The 23,173-nt window shown below is 43.3% G+C and overlaps 1 protein-coding gene across 6 annotated transcripts in view; it reads right to left on the minus strand.

Moving 5' to 3' along the window:
* The window catches only part of MCOLN2 (mucolipin TRP cation channel 2), a 62,921-nt gene that overhangs the window by 23,877 nt on the left and 15,871 nt on the right, over positions 1–23,173 (minus strand). For all 6 annotated transcript variants that reach the window (XM_060024600.1, XM_060024639.1, XM_060024633.1 and 3 more), the window contains 6 exons: positions 22,252–22,411; positions 15,158–15,331; positions 13,246–13,399; positions 6,072–6,156; positions 5,871–5,967; positions 3,993–4,092 (listed from right to left, as the gene is read on the minus strand). In XM_060024600.1, the coding sequence (XP_059880583.1) occupies positions 3,993–4,092; positions 5,871–5,967; positions 6,072–6,156; positions 13,246–13,399; positions 15,158–15,331; positions 22,252–22,411 (770 nt within the window). The remainder of the gene's footprint in view (positions 1–3,992; positions 4,093–5,870; positions 5,968–6,071; positions 6,157–13,245; positions 13,400–15,157; positions 15,332–22,251; positions 22,412–23,173) is intronic.

The raw sequence follows: 23,173 nt of genomic DNA on the forward strand, positions 1-23,173 counted from the left end.
CCTTGGGGAAGTTGCCTCAGTTTCCTCATCCAAAAAATGGGTAGAATGAAAAGAATACCTATATTATAGGGCTGTCGTGAGGGTTAAATAAGTTCACACATGAAAGCACTTGGAGCAGCCCCATGCACACAAGAACAGCAAACTCAGGGGTTATCATATCATTCAACGTCCATCTCCTCCCAGACATGATTGGCTCTGGGAGGCAGGGACCGGGTGTGTTTTATTCAGCATGACAGTGCCTGTGCTTATGTGTGTCGCCATAATGCTTCAGTACGCTTACAGGTAAGTGCAGAGACCCCAGCAGAGCACAGGAAGACCACTGAATAATCTAAGTCAGAACTCGTGAAGGTCTGAGCGAAGTTAGAGGCAGAGAAGGCACACAAAGATGAGGCACAAAGTGGCGAAAGATGAAGAAGAGAGACTCGAACTGGTCTTTAATGGGACTTAGGGAGTAAGGAAGGACTGACCAACAATGACTCCTTTCTGTCTGGGGTCAACTGAGCTCAGTCTGGACATTCATGACAAGAGCGGACAACTTGGTGGCAGCTGAAACCATGGGTGTGGACACAGCCAGTCAGAGAGATGACAGCAGAATGCACACTAGGAAGGATGGGAAGGCGGGGGAATTAGGAGAGGAGATGCACTCAGGAACCAGATGGCAAAAGGCCAGGGGAGAAGGAAGCAGCGCTGGGGACAGGCAACCTTCAGGAGAGTCTAAAGTCAGGGTGTTCCACAGCGACACCTCCGCAGAGAAGGCATTTAAGAGAAAGATGGGAGTGTGTCCACGGATTTAGAAATAACAGCGGCACGGGTGTCTGAGGGCAGCTCATCCTAACCCTAAGTGGGTTAGGAGCATGACCAGCAAGGAAATGTAATTCACTGAGCGAGTTATTTAGCCTTGCTATGCTTCAGATGCCTCGGGTACCAAAGGGGAGCATAGCTGTACCAGCTTCACGCGCTGTCAGGAAATCAGGTCAAACAATCCCTGTTGAGTGCTTGTCAGTGCCTCGTACGGAGCACTTACCTCCACCTTTGGCCATTTTATCCTTCACAAGTTTAAGTTATCTGGAGATACCATCTAATGGGTAGGTAAGAAAACAACCTGACCAAAACCCAAGACCATTTTTGGGGGGAGGAGCCATGGAATGAGGCAGAGGGAAGAGGGGCAGTTCTTGGGAAGATGGGACCGCAATCTTAAAAAAATGCAGGAACAGCCTCGAGTACCTTCCTTTCTGACCTATGACTAGAACAAAATTTCTAAGATTACTTGAATTGGGCCTTATTTACAGATGGGAAAACTGAGGCCCAGAACTAGGAAGATAAACCGTCCCTCCTCACAGAGAAATCAGTATTGTATTGTTTCAATTTGATTTATTGAGAAGACTAGTTTGATGTGGCTACAAAAAGTATCTTATAAACATCATAATTGCTTTCTTCTTCTACTGAAATTATGTTCTTCTCACAGGAACAGTTCCTAAACCTGGGTTTGTATAACACTAGTCCAGAGAGATGCCTCTGGAAATGTGGTTAAGAAAATCCTACCCCACCCAGTCCTTCCAGGGGCCTGAGAAGTCCCACACACACCACCACTGCCGCCTGTGTGATCCTAACCAGGGCTTCCCACACTTACTAAACTCCATTTCCCTGGGACATACGTTTACATCACCCATCAGTGGGGAGTCCTGTCCATCAGGACATACCTCCTCCAGCTCCCATGCCCAAATGGCTACATTTATAAAATCAAGTTAATGTGAAGATTAGTGGCACACGGGGCATGGGTATTAGAAGTCAGAAAAGGCAACTTCGAGTTTGTATGTAAAAATGCGCACTCCCTTATATTTCAGCTTGAGATAACATAGGTAATGACAAGAAGGAGAGAGAAGCTTCAAGGTCAGCACATGGATGTGAATACACCTCAGAATGTTTTGCAAATAGCACAAGGATCCCCCCAGCTGTCACCCTTGCCTTTGTTCTACTTCCCCAGAGCCAGGGCAATCAATCCATCAGACAGCTTCCTATACAAGAAAAAAAAAAGTCCATTTCCTAAGCTGGTTTCCAAACTTCAGCTTTTTAAGACTTGTCACATCATCTTAAATTTGTGCTCTCCTAGTGATGGCGCAGCCCTGGGAGAAGCATATATAAATGTCAGTGCTTCTAGCTGTGAGATTGTGTTTCTCCTCACTGGCCACAGGAGGGAGCCAGAGCGCCTCTCTTCTGAGTAAAGGCGAGGACAGCTCCCCAATATTATAAGTACGCCCGTGGAGAGGAAGGAAACCTTGTCCTGGCAAACGTGTTTGACTGACTAACTTATTTGGTCAAATGACTATACCAAACCACATTTCCTATTTGACAAGGGTTAGCTTTTATCACATAAAATGGCTGCAGCCTACACTCGGACTTGGAAGACACGTGTCTGACTCGCGCGTTTCTGCTGGGGAGAGTGTGTCTGCTGCGGAAGAATACCCACTTTTAAACAGAAACTAAAACTGTGTACTCTGATGAGAGGCTGGAGTCAGCTAATGGGACTAAAGAGACAGAACTTCAGGGGTCTTCCCTGGTGGTGCAGTGGTTGAGAGGCCGCCTGCCGATGCAGAGGACACAGGTTCGTGCCCCAGTCAGGGAAAATCCCACATGCCGCGGAGCGGCTGGGCCCGTGAGCCATGGCCGCTGAGCCTGCGCATCCGGAGCCTGTGCTCCGCAGTGGGAGAGGCCACAACAGTGAGAGGCCCGCGTACCAAGAAAAAAAAAAACAAAAAGAAGCCAAAACTTCAAAATCATCAGGACATATTAGGCAACCGAAAAGCAACAGGCCACAAATTGAGTCTAATTTAAAACTAATATAAAATAGTTAGGAATCCCAGGTATTTTACATTTTATTTTGTTCTGATAATCTGGTCAAAGGCAGGTTCAGTTAAACAAAACTTGTAAATGAAAGAATACTGATCACCCATCATTAACATCATCCCAACCCCCGCAGTGAGAATGGGGTCTGAGTAGCCCACTTTAGTCTGTGGATCAGGAGGTATTTCCTGAGTAATGACTGAGTAAATGACGCAGGTTTGTCCAGGCTGCTCTCTGGGCTCCGAAGGCCTTGATCCCACTCCACTGTCACAGGCTCAGATCAAATCATACCTTCTCCAAGAAGCATTGCTGGACTCTATGTCTCACTCTGTCCCCGTCAAAACGAACCTTTGCTTTCTTTTTTTTTTTTTTTTTTTTTTTTTTTTTGCGGTACGTGGGCCTCTCACTGCTGGGGCCCCTCCCGTTGCGGAGCACAGGCTCCGGACGCGCAGGCTCAGCGGCCATGGCTCACGGGCCCAGCCGCTCCGCGGCATGTGGGATCTTCCCGGACCAGAGCACGAACCCGTGTCCCCTGCATCGGCAGGCGGACTCCCAACCACTGCGCCACCAGGGAAGCCCAACCTTTGCTTTCTTGATGCTCATATCTTCTGTGCCTCCACCACTTACTCCTAGTCAGGACACGCTAGAGATTTTATAAGCATGCCAGTGCCCGTCACGAAGGCGTTTTCTTTCTTTTCCAGAGCGCCTACAAATACTGTGTGCCAACTGTTGTTCTCAGCGCTCTGCTTTACATATTCATTTAATACTCAACACGCTGGAAGGTAAGTACTATTATTACCTTCATTTTGCAGAGAAGGACCCTGAGACAGAGAGGTTAAGCCATGTGTCCAAGATCACAGGTACAGGAAACAGAACCAAAACTCGAACCCAGGTAGTCTGGCTCCAGAAACTGCTCTTAACCGCTGGGCCACACGACCTCTCCTACAAGGTCTGTAATCAACATTTGCTGAACTGAACAAAAATGCAAAGCTTCGGGGTATGCTTAACAGAAGCGAATGCTCAAAATGTGGTATTTTGGAGCCCTTTATTCTTATCATCATCCAAATAAACCATTTATATACCCCAAATCCTAAAATGAAGTGATAAAAATCTTCCATAATCCACCATGGGCAAGCATATAACATACTTACTAGATCCGGAGATGTTCAAGTCTTTACATTCCTCGATGTTAGCGTCACTGTCAAAGTAGATTTTGATTTTGCCACTGTGAGCTTTATTGTCAAAGATAATCTGGAGACACAAATTGAGGAAGAGGTTACGGCCCAGCAGAAAGTATGACTGGTTAGATCAATTCTGCTTAAAATATCAATGGCATCCAGATAGCGTGCCGATCCAAAGAGAGTTAGACTGATGAAAATGTCCTCATCCCATGATTCCTTCACAACTTCCTATTATTAATGAAAAAATGTGGTCCAAAGGGGGAATGCATGAAATTCTACTAAAAGCACATTCGGATTCAGAGAAATTCTAAAGCAAAACAGCCAACCAGTCCAAAGAACAAACGTGAGAATTCACCACCAATTTTTGACAAGAGAACACAAAGACCTCGTTTATCACACTGAATGGAATTTACAAGCATTTGCCTTAATCTAGTCCTTTGGGTATGAAACTCTAGATTTTCACTAGGCTAGAAATTATTTTTCTATTTGCTTCAAACGCTATATATATGTTTTGAGAAGTGCTACATGTGCTTTCAGAAGTGGCAAAGATTGCTCCAGGGTTATGGGTTGAATTTAAGATTTCCAAATGCCCTCAATCTTCCACATTATGTTTCAAGCATTTAAAGTTTATAAGTGAAATATGCAGCATATTTTAGGGGCTTTCCTGGGGGAAAATGAGGCCTTGAATGCCAGGGCTAGTGAAGTTTGGTCCTAGCTCATAGGTATAGAAATGAGGTCTGTATAGCTTAATTCTCGAATCTCTGGTTTGGTCATAACGATATTCTTAGATTACACTGAGAATGTGTAATGTGCACGTGCCTTGTGCTCAAAGATGTTCAGGCACCTGTGGGTTTAATCATAGATCGCATACACGTTCAGCTCTCCAAGCTTTGCCTTGCCTTGGATTTCATAATGTGTTTTGTAATGTGTGGGTCACCCCAGGGAGATTAATCATGCTACTCTCTGGGGGAGACATTCTTCCTTACTACATGTCACCATTTATAATTAATTTTTTTGTTGACTTGTTTTTCTATCTCTTCCACTAGGCTGTAAGCTTCCTGAGGGCCATGGTACCTCTAGAGCATGGCAACTTGCCTGCTGCCTCGTAGGGACTCATTGAGCATTCAGCGATTGTTGTTGAATGAAGCATACTTCTGAATTGCTAAAACAACAGCTACATATAACATCCAACTGAGCATTCAGTTCTGCCCATCAAGAAACATGAAAGAAGGAAGGGAGGGAGAGAAGAAGGGAGTAAGGGAGGGAGGGAGGGAGAGAGGGAGGGAGGAAGGGAGGAAGGGAGGAAGGAAGGGAGGGAGGGAGAGAGGGAGGGAGGAAGGAAGGAAGGAGGGGAGGGAGGGAGGAAGGGAGGGAGGGAGGGAGGGAGGAAGGAAGTCCATGGCACATGCCTGCCCCTCCCAAAATAAAAGCTGCAGCAATTGATCCTTTGCAGATTAGCCTTCAGACCAAGGGGGCACTTTCTGCCTTGAGGTTTGAAAACATTTGCTACAACATTTGCAAAGACCTTCCTTCGAAGGTGGGAAAAACATTATAGGCACTTAAAACACAGGTCATAAGCTATTTTTTAAAATGTACTCAGAGAGTAGGAAGTCAAAGTCCACTTTGAAAACTCTTCTCAACCCCAAAATCTAGTTTTAAAAAGTTGGAATGGGCTTGTATCATTTTTAGAAGTCACGGCCTCTGGACCAACGATGCTATAAAGTGGCATTAAAACTGTTTTAAACACAACTGCATCAAACACATCTATAGGCGGAGGTGCTTTGCACTCTGCACCTACAAAAGGAGTAGAGAAAAATGATAAAATGGCTTAGTAAAATAGACACTTGCCGTATTCTGAAAGATGTAACAGTCTGGTAGCTCTCGGGAATGAATCGTCTGCAGGTCAATGCCTTTGAGATGAAAGGAGATTTCAACTTGCAAGAGGCTGAACAGAAAATATTACAAGGTATAAATTGCCACAGTCTTCCTCCCCTACTCTCCTTTCCCCATCTGCGTCTCCTGGGCAATGAGACTCGAAAGCATATTTACCGATAAAATGCCAGTCTGAAGAATGATGAGTTCTTCCAGTCCTGAGGGTTCTTGGAGAGGGTCTGGAGGTCTAGATGAATGCAGTCTAGGGCCATGAAAAAACCACAGTGACTGTCAGGCAAGAATCAGATGCTAAAACCAGTGGGCCGAAGTGTGATGAGAGCAGAGGACTCAACAAGTTCCAAGGCATCTCTCCACAGAATACTTAGTAATCACAACAGGGAGACCAGTAACTTTACAGTGGGGAACCTGGCAGATCCCACCCTAGCCACGTGATCAAAGTTAACATCACCAGGATTGAGATAAAGAGACATCATGTGCCTCCTGAAATAACGTACCATTTGTGTGGTATTTCTGCCCCAAATGCGTAACCTCAATCTAGGCACAAAGAAACAGGAAAACTAGGGGCTTCCCTGGTGGCGCAGTGGTTAAGAATCCGCCTGCCAATATAGGCGACACGGGTTCGACCCCTGGCCTGGGAAGATCCCACATGCCATGGAGCAACTAAGCCCGTGCGCCACAACTACTGAAGCCCGCATGCCCAGAGCCCGTGCTCCGCAGAAAAGAGAAGCCACGGCAATGAGAAGCCCGCGCACCGCAACGAAGAGTAGCCCCCGCTCGCCGCCAACTAGAGAAAGCCCACGTGCAGCAACGAAGACCCAGCACAGCCAAAAATAAATTAATTAATTAAAAAAAAAAACACAGGGCTTCCCTGGTGGCGCGGTGGTTGGGAGTCCGCCTGCCGATGCAGGGGACACGGGTTCGTGCCCCGGTCCGGGAAGATCCCACATGCCGCGGAGCGGCTGGGCGTGTGGGCCATGGCCGCTGAGCCTGCGCATCCGGAGCCGGTGCTCCGCAACGGGAGGGGCCTCAACAGTGAGAGGCCCGCGTACAACAAAAAACAGGAAAACTCAAGGGAGGGACATTCTACTCTTTAAAAATGTCAAGGTCATTTAAAAAAAAAAAAAAAAGCCAAGAACTCAATTTTTCTCCAGATTATAGGAGACTAAAGATACATGACAACTAAATGCAATATGTGATCCTGGACCAGGCAGGTTAGGCATGGCTTTTGCTGTAGATAATGTTAGGGCAGTTGATGAAATATGAATAGGGTCTGTAGATTATAGTATCACATCCACGTTAACTCATGCTTTTGAGCACTGTTCGGTGGTTATGAGGAGCACGTTCTTGTTTGGGGAGATGCACACAAGTATTTAGAGGTAGGGGCCTTGTGTCTGCACCTTCGTCTCATAGATTTCAGGAGAAATTTTTTTATGTAGGAAGAATGATAAAGCAAATGTGGTAAAATGTTAGCATTTGGGAAAGTTAGACGAAAGCCATACAAGGACATCTTTGTGCTATTTGGCAACTTTTCTGTTTAGTCCGATACTTTTCCACAAAAAAAAAAATAAGAGAAAGAAAGGAACTTAGATTGTACTCAAATAAAAATAAATTATGAGCTGTAAACTATAAAAGAATGATTCCAAGAGCCGCACATAAAAATTAGTCTCATTATTGTGTAGCCTAACACCTTGGCAGGAAACCAAGGAGGTCTGGAGACAATGAACACCTTTCATGGTCAACGCCCTTCAAGGTCACTCAGCCCTGATGCCAGAACTGGTGTGAACCAGCCTGGCTGACTCTCACCTGGGCTGCTGCTGCCCGCTTTGTGCTGCCTCAAGAATGGAAAAGTCAGGGCCTCCTGCAGTGCCCGACACTCAGTAGGTGCTTGAGAACCCAGGTAGGCCCTATGGCTTGTTCTCTGAGAATCTTCTCTCATAATTTAACTCTTTATTTACTTATCTATCTCCTCAACTAGAAGATAAGGTGCTTGAGAGCAAGGGCACAACTGCTGTGGCCGTTGAACACCCATTGCCTAGTATATAGGACACTCAAAATATGGAGGACACACTTACATTTTATGACAATCAGGTATCCTGGGCCAAAAACAAGGACACGGAGCTGAATGGACAGCACAACAGCCACAATATTTAAGAAAGGCAGGTGTCAGAGGGGGTGCCTCCCTGTGTTTGGCAAGTGGACCATGAGTATCAAGAAACAATTCAATGTTGGTTTTCCTGACTGGGCCTTGATTGATACAGTGAGGGCAGTTGATCAAAAGAAGCTTTTTTTATAGGAAACTAAAGATAGGATGATACAGATAGCAAAAACATACAGGGACTTACTCTCTGCCAGGCACTGTGCTCGGGGCTTTAATGCATCATCCTGTTTAACCCCCCGAGGCAACCTTGTGAGAGATACACTATTGTTGCCATTTTACAGATGGACAAACCAAGGCACAGAGAGGCCAAGAAACTTCCTCAAGGTCACACAGCTAGCTGGTGGCCAACCAGAATTTTTTTTTTTTTTTTTTTTTTTTGCGGTACGCGGGCCTCTCACTGTTGTGGCCTCTCCCGTTGCGGAGCACAGGCTCCGGACACGCAGGCTCAGCGGCCATGGCTCACGGGCCTAGCTGCTCCGCAGCATGCGGGATCTTCCCGGACCGGGGCACGAACCCGTGTCCCCTGCATCAGCAGGCGGACTCTCAACCACTGTGCCACCAGGAAGAAGCCCCTAACCAACTAGAATTTTAATCCACATGTGCTCAGTTCCAGAGCCTGAGCTCTTCACCAGTACACTGATGAGGCTGACCTCTGAGCACCTATTTCGGAAACTCAGAAGGCCCAGGCTCCCTACCTGACTCATTCACTTATTCAGTAAATATTTACTGAAAGCTTTCAGGGGCCAGGCATTGTGCCAGGCACTGAAGGTAGAGCAATGAACGAGACAGACGAGGTCTGTATGGAGCTCACACTGTAGTGGGGGAGATAAACCAAGAGTGAAAAAATATACACAGGACAATTTCACGGTGTGCACAGTACTGCCAAGACACAGTGAAGTGATGGAGGTTAAGTGGGTGGGGAGGCCCTACCTGAGGAGAACTGTTGGGAAGGGCTCTGAGGCACTGGGGCTGTTTAAACCGACACCTGAGGGAGGAAGGAGACCTAGCTGAGCACAGATCCAGGGGGAGCGCTCCGGGCAGGACAAAAGTAAGCACTAAGTCCCAGGCAAGAAAGAGCCTGACTTGTTCAACAAACAGCAAGGAGGCAGAACCAGGGAAGCGGGGGCTTGGAGAGACAGGCGGGTGGCCGGTCCTACAGAGACTTGTGGGTTTTATTCTAAAAAGATGGGAAGTCACTCGTGGTTTTTAGCCCAGGGAATGAGATGTCCCAATTTAGCCAATTTTTTAAAAAATATCATTCTGGTTGCTGAGGGGCAGGGCAGGGGGTGGAGACCAGTCCAAGCAAGAGCGGCAGCGGCTTGGACTACAGAGGTGGCAATGGAAATGGAGAAACCAACACATTCAAGTTTGGGGCTTGAGCAACTGGGAGTATGATGGCATGATGTGAAAATGTTGGTTTCGTTTTCCGAGATGGGCAAGAGTAGAAAGAAACAGGTTGAGCCAGGGGTAGGGGGTGGAGGAGGCTTGAGATGTTCTGTTTTGGACACAGCAGGTTTGAAATCCCTATTAGAGTCACAGAGGGGGTTGTCAAGTGGTTTGTCAAGCAGCCGGCTGAATGGAGGAGGAGTCTGGAACTCAGGGAGGAACGGAGCTCAGAGATGCGAATTTGGGTGCAGAGAGAGGGAGGCGACTTCGCAGAGCTGAAAGGGGTGGGCCCTGGTGCTGTGGGAGGCCTTTGGCCGCAGCCTGGCCTCTGCAGCACCGGGCTGACGGGAAGCCTGCTGGAGGTGCTGTGTGCGGAGGTTTGCAGATGTGTGGCAGTGTGAGCGTGTTCTGCTCTGGCCCGTTTCTCCAGGAGGTATCAGCAGCTGGGACACCGGGGCTCGGCCACAGAAGACCCTGGTGACGGCTGGCAGGATCCAGGTGAGAAAGAAGGGAGAGGCCAGTGCCCGAACCGCTTCTGTAAGGGAGTGATACTGATGGACAGAGGTGTCCAAGCTGGCACAGGGGGCACTGAAGGCCGATGGTGATGGACAGTATAAAATGTGTGAAGCTGGTAAAAGAGAGAGAGGTCTGTGCGAAGTCAAAGACCGCAGCTGCAGAGTACTGAGCCGGCGCCTCCCAAGCTTCATGTGCGTCTATGTCATTCAGGGATCTCGTTAAGATGCAAATTTGGATTCTGCAGGTCTAGGGGGGGCCTGGAGAGTCTGCATGTTTCACAAGCTCCTGGGTGATGCCCATGTTACCGGGTTTAGAGTAGCAAAGACCCACGGTCACTAAATCGCTGCATGACCTTGGCCTAGTCACCAAGCTTGACTGAACATCAGTTTCCTCAACTGTAAAGTGAAGGCCAAACTGAGGCTATTTAAGGCCCTTCTACCTTCAACATTCTTATTCTAAAGTAAAGGAAAAGGAAAAAATAATATTTAAATTAAACTTATCTGGGCAAATGACTGTATTCTGAAAGAAGGAGGAATTTGTTAAAAATCTGTGTGCCCGATACTGTCCTAGGTCTTCTTCTCCTGTATTTCATTCATTCTAAGACATGAATTCACTTCGCTGTACAGTATAAACGAACACAATATGGTAAAGCAACTATACACCAATAAAAATTTTTTTAAAAATGAAAAAAGACATTAAGTTTTTTCACTTTCAAATGTTTATAAAACAGGTGCGTTTTTTAAAAATTGATGACGGATTCAGAGAAATAGGACAGCACATGTTAGTTAATGTTACACTACCTGTAAAATTTGCCTTATAAAAGTCTATTTGATTATTCAGATTCTGTCATTGTAATAGGAGAACGACACTTTAGCTACATCCACATTCAGAACTCTCTGGAGTCTGCCATATCTCATGCTACAGTCATTGCTAATGAGGCCACCAAGCACTTGGTGGCAGCAAAACCTAAGAACTGAGATTTTTTTTTTAAAGCATGGCAAAAGCCCCGAGTAAAACATCAAACTTCAAACAGAACAAACTGATATTGGAGTAGCAGTCTCATCACTCAAATGAATCTCGTTTACAAGGCAGAACACTCCAGCGAATGAAATAACAACCCTCTCAGAGACAAAGGGAGGGTGGATTCAATATGTTCTTAAAATGACAGGTAAAATGATGAAATGGTCATAATGTTTCATGCTAAGAATACGTGGAAAGAAGATAAGAAATTCAAAATCTGCATTATAGAAAGTGAAACACTGTAGTAGAATGATATCCATCTAAATGTTGTAAAAAAAAAATTTTTTTAACAGGATTCATTACAGTACCCCCAGTGAAACTGAACTGTAAAGCTATAGGTCTAGAGGCAGGGACAGAGGGATAGGCCCTCAGCATGAATTAGGGGAAACCCTTAGCTTGAACTGTACAATCAATCGTGCAGCTAAACATAAACCCACCAGGAAAACAGCACACAGGCAGATTTCTGCGCTGAGCACACTGAAGGATGCTTCTCTTAATCATAAAGATACCACAAAATTCATAAATAGGTAATCTAGAACAGTTTCTGCTAATTCACCTATTTAAACTATAATGCCACACCAATGAAGACAAACTCAATCCCTATTTATACCGTCTGCAGGCTTCCTCCAATGTGTCCAAGACAAGAAAGTCTAAAATCCAGTATCAAGCATTTTTAAGATTATTTTTTACACCTTTTGAATAGATACATCAAAAAGTTCTCTTTGATAAGTTATATTTAATTTAATAAGTCAAAAAATATAATTAGCTTGCTTCAACAGTCTCTCTTAAAATAAAGTCAAATTAATAGTCAACTTCTCTCCATTTGGTTAAAAATATTCCATATGATGGAAAGGAAATGACCGAGGACACCACTGTCCAATGGTCAGGGAATAAATCCTGCTTTCTGCTCTGTCTCGCCTAGCCACTGATACTGACTTTGGCCACATTTCTTTAATCAATTTTCCAAGAAAAATCAGTTGAGGGAAACAACATATGAATCACTGGAAAATAGTCGTATGATTCATCCAATTAAGGCTCACATTTTTAAGGGGACAAGTGGCCATGGCTCATTTGGAGCAGAGGGTCACTGCACAAGCTTTCAGCTCCACCTCTCAGTACTCCCAGTTACAGGAACTGCCCACGGCGGGGAGCACAGCTGACAGCGCAGGAGAAACATGCAGGGTGAAACTGGATCAGCCCCTGCAGACTGACTACCACGCAGATCTCAGGATAGCAGAGCCTGCAGGGCAATAAGATAAGGGACATTTCAAGGCTGCTGGCCACAGAACCAAGCTACTGATGGGTCTCTGGAAGCAACCTGGGGACCCTGACAAGTGCTAGCTTATGGGCTGTTTCTTTTAGAGTCAAGAGGGTAGGACACATTTACTCATGAAAAGATTCTAAACAGGTAGCCTGTGGGAAATGAATTAGAACCTTTACTTCACAGGGATGTTCTTCTATTGTATTACCAAGGCACCTTAAAATCGGGTTATAGGAAATATGGTCAAATGAACTCTGGAGCTCTCTTTTTAATAAAACCACTCCAAATTTACACTGCTACTAGGACCCGGATTTCTGACCTGTTAGCTGCTTGAGGAGCCATGACTGGTTAATCTCTGCAACCCCGGTTCATAAAACAGGGAGTGCTTTAGGCGTGATAACTGTACACCAAAGGTTTGTTGAATGAAAGACAAAACCTCCCGAGCCTCAGTTCAGATACTTTGCATTTATATATGGAATGCTTTTAAATTCTTAACAGAATGTCACAAAACAATTCTACTTGATTAGATGTTAACTTTTTGCCAATCTCCAAACAGAGAAAATGAGTTATTAATCACAATTCGCCTCTGAAGAGCATTAATATATTTAACAAATGATAAAAGCAAGAGTACCCAGCATTTTCACTCACATTATTCCATTTAACAAATACAGTCTCATTTTTTTTCAAAAAGCCTAATCCCCCCCTCACGGAGGGAAAAAATTAAACAAACAGGAAACACCTGTGCATTTACCCCCCAAAACCAAAAATCTTGAGTTGCACCAAAGAGATGCACAAATGTTCCTGGTCCTGTCACAGCAGACCCATAGTTTCCTGAGCCAAAGCTCTTTGCAGGCAAACGTTAAAGCCTCAGATAGGTCAGCCGTCACAAAGGCAAAGTTGTTTCATTTGGGCTGCCGGCGCACGAGGGTGTTTTTTGCTCTTACCACAGAAGATGATAAAGAAATATAATGAAATTATCACTGTATTACCTATTTCAATGTCGCTGTCAATATTTAGCGTCTCATTAGAAGGAAACATGGTCCCTTTCTTGTAATGCTGCTTACAGACTTTTAATCCAATTCTGTTGTCTTCATTTTTTCCATAACCAAGGGTCCCCAGAGATAAATTCCTTAGCCGATGAAACTATTAAAAATAGTTAAATAAAGATATTTATGAGCTTAACAAGTTTCATCAGAAGTTACAGCACATGGAATATACTTTTAGCTATTTTTTATTGTTTGTCTCATATCCCTCAGTAGAACTCCCCAATGTAAAACACCACAAGGTAATTTTCTTGGGTTGAGCAGAAACACACGGCGTCACAGAACTCGAAACTAAAGTGCAGCCAGAGGCTCCCACCTACTCAGAGCCAAAGTCAAGGTCCTGCCTATCTCTCTGAACTCCCAGCCCACTACTGGCCACTGGCTCCACCCCGCCACCTCCAAAGCCACACTGACCTCCAGGCAGTTCTGGAGCTCTCTAGGCACACTCCTTCCTGGGGCCTTTGCTGTTCCCTCCGCCTAGAAGCCCAGGTACCTATCTGCAAGGTTCACGTCTTCAGACCTTGACTCAAATATTACCGCCTCCATGAGGTCTTTCCTTACCACCCAAAGAAAACTGCAAACATCCATCTCCAGCGCACAGGCACCACCAGGCAGTCCAGTCTCCTCCCCTGCTTTATTCCAGTTATCATTTTCAACATACCTCTGAGGACCCAAGCCATCCACACCCACTGCTTACATTAACACAGCTTTACCATCTGCCTATCTGTACTACCAGGGCTTTACTGGCCCCTATCTTCATTAATATGAATTTATTATTCCAGGAAACTTTTGCCCAGGAACATAAAAATTGCAAGTAAGTGTATTATTTACTTCAGGAACAGCCCCAAACCTCATTTAAATAGATGATCATTTTGAAGATGTAGTCTAATAACTCCCAAGACTCTCTGAACATCCCCCACCAAAACCCTCATCTTGTTATGCCCACCAATCCTAAACTATTATAGGATCATCTTTACTCAGTTCTTATCCAGCTCCCCTCACATTGAAAGACATGCCTTAAACCAGACTTCAAAATCTATAGCCAGACTTTGCACTCTACAACCTATGGAGAATGGTCAAGGGACCATCTCTGCTACCACTGTTAGCAGTGAGCTCAGTCTTGCTTCCCAACATGCGTTTTTTTGTTTGTTTGTTTGTTTGTTTGTTTTGGTGGTGTTTTCAAGGAGTCAGCATTCTGTACTATATTTTTCACTTCTTTTCATTTCTCTGGCTCTCCCCTCTAGAATTAAGCTCTATAAGGACAGGAGTTTTGTCTGTTTTATTCATGCTATATCCCCAATGTCTAGAACAGTACCTGGTACATACTCGGTACCCAAATATTTACTGAATGAGTAAATGAATGAATGAATGAATAAGAAAGAATAAGAATTTCTCTCCTTTAAATATTTTCTTCAGGCCTACCAATCTGGTTTCTCAATACTACCTAGACACAAATATTATCATATCCTACTCCATATTCTTAAAGTTCAGCTAGGCTTATTAATGCTAAGACATCAAAATTGAGATGCTAGAATCTTAGATTTGGTCTCTCATTCATCAAACCTTCTGAGATTATAAGCCTACTTTTAGCTATTTGGCTATTTGATCTGCGGTAATCTCCCAATAGTAGCGGGTGGGAAGGGATAAATACAAACATAAATCTTAAAGAAAAACTTAAAATAGGCAAAATCTATTGTGTGGAAATGTAGCTACAGAAAAAGCAATAAACTTTTGGCAGACTATGCAAAACTTAAATCAGAATATGTTAATATATGTATAATTTTTTTCTTTGCTAAGACAACAAGGTCAAGGATCAACATATTCTCAAAGTATAGGTAAGTCACAACAAAATACTTGCCTGACTAATAGCAAAAAAGATGCTCTCATAGGTGTCCTCTTGAGTATATACACTGCAACTGTATTCATCTTCATCTACACCGGAATATCCTTTCAAAAACAAGTGCTTAAAAGCAACAGTGTTTTCTTCTTTGAAAGCAACCACCAGCTGGTTACTTAAACCAAAACGAACAAGCTAGGAAAGAAAATCAAACAGAAGTATATGAATTTTACCATTTACCAGGGGAGGCGAATGCCTTCTTATTATCATGAATCCTCACCTAAAACATCAGCCAGAAAAATCTCACTGCTTTGGTTTTTACTAATCATATCAATGTCAAAATACAGGAACTCTTTACCCCCAGAAATAACCTCACCAAGCTAAATCAGCAATTCAAAATAGCATAAAATTAGAAGAAATGAGCACTCCAGCGACTAACAACCTTACTGGCCTTTAATGATGGGGAAGGAGAAGAGGAAGGAGGAATCCAAGTCAGTTATGTCTGAATCCATTTTCCGTTTTCTTTTTTTATAGTTCTGCTATTTTTTCTTTTCAAAAAAATTTATTTGAAATATAGTTGATTTACAATGTTGCGATAGCTTCAGACGTATGGCAAAGTGATTCAATTATATATATATATATATATATATATATATATATATATATATATTCTTTTTTATATTCTCTTCCATTACGGGTTATTACAAGATATTGAATACAGTTCCCTGTGCTATACAGTAGGTCTATTTTTCTTATACTTGCATTTCAAATTTATTGTTTTCAAACCTGATGGACATTTGAGCCTTGAACAATGCGGGGATTAATCCAAGTATAATTTATAGTCCGACCTGCGAATTCGAGGATTCAACCAACCGTGGATCGTGGATCATGTAGCATTGTAGTATTTACTACGGAAATACATCCTCGTATAAGTGAACCTGTGTGGTTCCAACCTGCTATGTTCAAGGGTCAACTGTGCTTAGTAAACCACTAATTCATGTGCTTGACTGCTATTGGACAGTTAAATCTAAATGATTTCACATTTAGAAATTGTAAGTATTTTAAAAAATCATAACAATGTTTTGCACGTGGCTTTTGAAGAACATTTTTGAAAAGTGGCCTGTATAGTACTTCCTCCAGCTAAGAGGTAATTGTCGTCAAAGGAATTCAATTCCTCTAGCTCTGCAAGAACTCGTATGAGATTTACACCTAAGAGTTCCTGTCTCCAAGATCTACAGCATCAAAGCACCACAAAGGATAACAGGGGTCACTCCACCTCCATGATGTCTACCCAAACACTGTCACCACGCACCCACCTTCTTGTGATAAAACTCCTACTTATTCCTCCTTATACTGTATCACAGTACAGGGTTAGATGCCAAGGGCTCTCTTCACCAGAAGTGAATGTATTCTTTCTGCCCTTAAGTTTTCTTCTTGGAATCCAACAAGTAGGGAAAATTAGCAGGCACTAAATGTCTACCCCTCAAACCCAGGAAATTCCATACACAAACAGCCTCTCTCTCCACTCACACTCAAACTCACACTCTGTCACATACTCTTTCACACTCACTCTCACACACCCTGTCTCACACGTACACCCTCACATGTGCTCTGCTGCTGTCGTTCTCTCTCCTTCTCACATCAACACAAATACAGACACACACATGCCATGGCAGAAGTCAGACCCTTATAAACCCTGTCCCACACACCGTTCCCCATCTACCCACTTTATCTCCTCATCTGCTTTATAAGACAATGAGAGTCCAGAAAACTTAACCCAAACCTTCACCATGCTAAGTCACCAAAACAATTTGGGACTCTGCTATCATGTGTGAAACCAGCAAGTTCAACAAGATGACCTTGACATTTGTGTTACCTGCTGTCACTCCATGGTTCAACTACCAGACCTTTCAGATGAAACAAATGTTAATTTGCACCTGCAAACTTACATAATTTTTTTAGTGATTTGTATTTTTTTAAATTTATTTCATTTATTTTTATTTTTGGCTGGGTTGGGTCTTCGTTGCTGCATGCGGGCTTTCTCTAGTTGCGGCGAGCGGGGGATACTCTTCGTTGTGGTGGGCAGCCTTCTCATTGCAATGGCTTCTCTTGTTGAGGAGCACGGGCTCTAGAGCGCAGGCTCAGTAGTTGTGGCACACGGGCTTAGTTGCTCTGCAGCATGTGGGATCTTCCCGGACCAGGGATCAAACCCTTGTCCCCTGCATTGGCAGGCAGATTCTTAACCACTGCATCACCAGGGAAGTCCCTGTATTTTTTTTATCTTTTAAATTTTGCCCGACTTTTTAAAAAGGCTAAATAATTTAAAATAGTTACCACTTTTCAGCAATTATCACACTCCAGGCACTGTACTAACTGCTTTACACGCACCATCTCCCTTACTAACACAACAATCTTATGAAAATGTTAATACTGTTAACCCCACTTTACATATGTGGAAACTGAGATTCAGTCTCATTACACTGCCCAAGACACCTAACTAGAATGAAAGCCAGGCCTAAATCCAAAGTCATTTTTATTATGTGACAGGAGTTCCATCTGCTGAAAAATCTGACTTCAGGACTCCTGTTAAAGAATTTAGGTGCCAGCTTTCCAGACCTGCAACTATTGTTTGAGAATGTACGTAGATGACACTCTTTAGCATCTGAACCTCACCAGATCACATTCCTCAAATACCAAGTCAAAGGACTGAGCCATTGCTTAACCCAGCTATTCTAAGGAAAATATCAGATAAGAAGTCCCACAACATCCAACCTGTGCTCAAAGCTAAGTAACCAAAGGCTAAAGATTCTTTCAAGCATGTGATGTCTATCAATGGTGCCTGTAGGAACTGCCAGAAAAGGAAAGGTCACGTTGCTTTCCAAAAGCTAAAAAAGTAAACCAGGGAAACAATACACACATGATTGTTCGGGGGTTTTATTAAATACTGACATACAAATGAAAAAAAAAACTGGTACACACACATGAATCAAGTTCTTCAGTCGAAGTTTACTGAGTGCTTATTCTGTGCCAAGCGGGGATACAAAGTGGACAAGGTTGATACTGCATAGTGCTGAATAACAGCTCTTACGTCCTGAGTGCCAGGCACTGTGCCTAAAATTTATAACTTTTATGTCTCACTTAATTTCCCAATACCCTCTGAGGGAGATATTACATTAGACTTCACAAGGACAGGGATTTTTCTTTTCTTTTTTCCACTACTATGGGCTCAGGAACTGGAATAGTGGCCATCACAATGTCAGAGTCAAATACCGAATCTGTCCATCCCATTTTATACACCTGCAACCTGAAGTCAGATACCTTATCCAGGTTGAAACAGAAAAGTGTGAGAGCGGGGATCCAAACCAGGTTTGTCTGACTCACCTGTTCTCTTGACCACATGGCCTACAGCCTCTCAAACTGAAATGCTGCCAACTTAACTCTAGAAGTGGGGAATATTAGAGCCACTCTTCCCACGCTCCTAGCTAAGCTAAAGAAACCCAAAAAGTGAATGGGGAGTGAATAACTCGACCAAGACAGCAGCATTCAATTTGCTGCTATTTTAAGTTACCACCTTATGTAGACTCAAAGCTCATTACCTCCATTTTGGGAATGAGAGAACATGGAGGTATAATCTCTGCTTGGAACCACCTCCATCTGGCATCAAGAACAGGAAATGTTCTCCATCGTGTTGTTCACAGAACAAGCAAAGATCCACACGTATGGCCCCAAATCAGGTCAGGGGTAGGATTTTCCAAGCAACTCTCAGCAGAGGAGAGAAACCCTGGAGGGGGAGATCATGAGGTCCCCTTCCTGCGATGGCAGAACGAAACACCCCCTACAGAGCAAGAGTGAAGAGATGATGGAGGATTGGTCAAATAATTTCATTTTTTAAAAGGGGCTGACAGGGGCTTCCCTGGTGGCGCAGTGGTTGAGAGTCCGCCTGCCGATGCAGGGGACGTGGGTTCATGCCCCGGTCTGGGAAGATCCCGCATGCCGCGGAGCGGCTGGGCGCGTGAGCCACGGCCGCTGGGCCTGCGCGTCCGGAGCCTGTGCTCCGCAGCGGGAGAGGCCACAACAGTGAGAGGCCCGCGTACCGCAAAAAAAAAAAAAAAAAAAAAAAAAGAAAGGAAGGAGGGAGAGAAACGGTTCCCTGGTAGACACAGGAGGAGGATTCTAGCTTAAGGAATAGCGTCCAAAAAAAAAAGGGGGGTGACAGAAAGTGCATTCTAGCCCCACTAACTAGATGTTAAGATTTGCTGAGGTTATAAGACAGAAAAATAATTACTCATTAAGTGCAGCCTGGCAAAGATTGTGAATTTAAGACCTGATTATGAAATCAATGGAGGAGAAAATATTCTGTACCAGGTAAAAACAAGACACCACTCTAATAATATACAAAGAATATGGGAGAGAAAGAGCAGATCTAGCAAAAGAATGTAGACACCTCTCTCAAGATTATAAATCACTGCAGAATGCAGGGTAGGAATGTCTAAAAAAAAAAGTTTCCTTCCCATCAACCGTGATAAAACAGAACCCATCCCATTAGACTTGAGGATGGAGTGCTAAAAGCAACAAAAAAAGAGGAGGAGGGAAAAGTGGGATTTGAAGGAAAGAAAGATATTTGAGAAATCTGTTCCAATTACATATCACCCAAGTAGCAAAACTTATTAGAAGGACCCTACAGGGGAACACAAGTTTAATCCACCACAATTTTGTTAGGGGAGGCCGGGCACAGTTACACAAAAAAGTAAATGATCGATTCCCAGAAATATTCTATTAAAAGTGAAATCAGTGATGTGGCCAGCAAGGGGTACTAGTGAACCCAGAAAAAACTACACGTTGAGTGATCAGGCAAGACTTGCAGGGGAGGTGGACTTCAAATAGCACCTGCATGATGAGGGAGAAAAAGAATCCCTCTGGACTTGGAGAGACAACAGGGCAGGGATGAGAATCACTGGGTGGGTCCATCTGTCTGGGATGTGGCGAGAAAACAGGAGATGAAAAGCTGCTGGAAAGGCAAGTTGAAGGAGACTGTGGAAATCTGTGAATTTCAGGCCACAGAGTCAAAATTTTGTTCTGTGGAAAATAGGGCTCTACAGAAGTTTCTGAGCAGGAGAGACACAATAAAAGCATTCTAAGAAAAAATTAATCTGACGTGTATTGCATGGACTGGTGCATATGGAGATAAAAAAGGTAGGCCTAAGATGAATTCCAGAAGCAGCCTAGTTAACTGATGTGTATTCCTCGAGTGCAAACTCTGAAGATCAACATCTAGAAAGAAACAGTATTTGAATAAGAGTGCAGACTCTGGAGTCAGACTGCCAGAGCTCAGATCCCGGCTCTGCCACTTCCTGGCTGAATGGCCATAGGCAAATTACTCAGCTCTTTTTGGTTCAGTTTCCTCATCCATACAGAGCGGGTAAAAACTGAACCTACCTCATGGATTCCAGTGAGGATGGAATGAGCTAACACACATGAAGCACTTACTGTGCCTGGCACATGGAATGGCTAGGCTACATGTGAGCTGTCAGCAGTGGTAACACATTCACAGCTTACACTCCCAAGACAATGCAGAGCATATGAGGTGCTTCAGACACATTTTTAATTAACTAACAATGTAAGAGTTTGTGCTAGAGAGGAGATAGTGAATATGGCAAAACATAAAGAGATACAGTTTTGAAGGAAGACTCCATGGGATTTAGTAGTTAGCAGGACAAAAAAGGTAAGTCAAAGAGGGTGATGGTATTTTATGCCTAGGTAAGTTACAATTTTAATAACATTAATAGATCAGAAACTTGAAATGACAGCTGGTTTGGCAAGAGAAGTAATTGGGGAAAAATTAAAATTAACCAAATAGCAAAAGGGGACATTATTTCTCCTTCTTCCAAACAACACTAGCAATGCACCTACTTTATAGGCAGGTTGCCAAAATTAAAACTTCAGAACCAAGAATTAAAATGAAAACAATTTTCAAAGAAAATAGGGCTTCCCTGGTGGCGCAGTGGTTGAGAGTCCGCCTGCCGCTGCAGGGGACACGGGTTCGTGCCCCGGTCCAGGAAGATCCCACGTGCTGCAGAGCGGTGGGCCCGTGAGCCACGGAGGCCCGCGTACCGCAAAAAAAAAAAAAAAAAAAAAAAAGAAAATAGCTAAGCATATACATTTAACACTGGCCCTGCCTCTCATCTTTGTCTCGTTGGAAGTAACTTGTTTACCCTAAAACGTGATGAGCTGGTACAGCACGTCATGCAGTGACAAGACCTCTTTATGAACACAGGATAAAGATGCAACTTCAGTTACGGCAGGAGCCGCCTCTCTCATTTCTAAAACTGTAAGGAAGTGATTTTTAGAAAGGTATTTACTTTTGTGTTCCAGAAATCACATCTTTACAAACAGTTGTTACATTGATGACAGAATAATTATTTTCCCATGGAGCCTAATATCCCAAATTAGTACTGTTTTTAAAAGGCCGCATGTTTCAAATATAGTTACCTACAGAGAAGCCTCCCTAAAACTGGTTCAGTAGCACAGGCCCAAAAACTAGATGACAACTGATAATAAAGTGCTTAACAATATGAATTTAAGCAAAAGGTCCCAGTGTAGTCTTTAGACACTCCTTATAGTGCCTGGGAAAGGGGATGGGGCGTAGGTAAGGTGGGGGAGTATTTACTTAAGCACTTAGCTACTGATGAAAAGAAAACTTAGCATTCCATAAATCCAAAATCAAAACAGTCCAAAATGCAGATTTCCAAAGTATATTTATATAAGATGTATTTGAATAAAGATAAAAGATTTCAAGAACACAGATCACTTTGGACTGGGCAGCCTTCAGGAGCCCTGTGCCTCATTCAGATATAGAAACCCCACACCCCCTTCAGATCTAGTATTATCTATATTTACAGAACCTGTGAGAGATGACCTCAGAGTCCCTCATTAAAACAAAGTCGGCATCTAAACTGAACTTCGACCTACCACCTGCCCTCCAGAATCAATATAATTTTACAGGTTTATGAACATGAGTGTGGCCTTTTCAGGACAAAAGTCAAGTGGCAGAACATGGGAAAACAGTTTCATCCTGGGGTAAGAAAAAGAACAAATGAACTGATAATATAATTTACCTGTGTGGTGACCATGACTATCTTCAAAATCTGCAAACCCATTTTCCACGGAATCTGTTGTCTGGCTCGGAATTTTTCACAAGGGTTCATGAAGTAAAACTTCAGGTCTTCTCTCAGACATTCTTCTGTCACCTCAGAATCAAGATGAGCCATTGCATCTCTGCCAAAGAAGATTAATTTTTAAATACACAAAAGAGCCTGTCCATCAGAAAGCTCCTGATTAATACTTTCCATTCACATGCTTTACCCATTCTTACAAGCAAAACTCTCTCCAGCCAGTGAAGTCCTTTTCACTTTAGAAATCTGAAAATGATTCAGGACCTTCTATCACCTGCCTTTACGTATAGCTACCCATCTTGTTCCAAGTGGCCATTACCAAAATTATAAAAATAGGATTTTATTTGCAAGACTTGTCATTTCCTACATCCTAACAGATAGCATTCACTTGTCACTGGAGTATTAACAAAAACTAGGTGGGATACTTTTGTGATATGCTAGGTGTGAAATCACAGAAATTTAGTACAGACTAATGGAATTAAATTGTTACGGAAATAGAGAATCTCTGTTCTATAACTCTCTGTTCTATAATCCTTGAAAGAAGGATTATGTCTCTTTTTTTTTTTTGCATGATATATCAGTGATTATAAGATCCCAAATTATAAATATCTTTAAAGTTAAAATAGCATCTCTCTATTTATGCCCAGTCATATAATTGTGTCATCCTATATATTAGCAAAATTTTGCTTTTACTATTTCAAGGACTCTGGACTCAGAAATGGGCACATGACTCAAGCTAGGCCAAAAGGAACCAATGAAATGTGGTCACAAGACTGTAATTATAACCAATGGAAGAGATGTGGTCTTTCCACCAAGTAGTCCCCAAAATGGGGCGTGAAAAACAATCCACTAGGAGAATAGAAAA

The sequence above is a fragment of the Delphinus delphis genome, chromosome 1 (genome assembly GCF_949987515.2).
Source record: "Delphinus delphis chromosome 1, mDelDel1.2, whole genome shotgun sequence".
In the NCBI taxonomy this organism is placed as follows: Eukaryota; Metazoa; Chordata; class Mammalia; order Artiodactyla; family Delphinidae; genus Delphinus; species Delphinus delphis.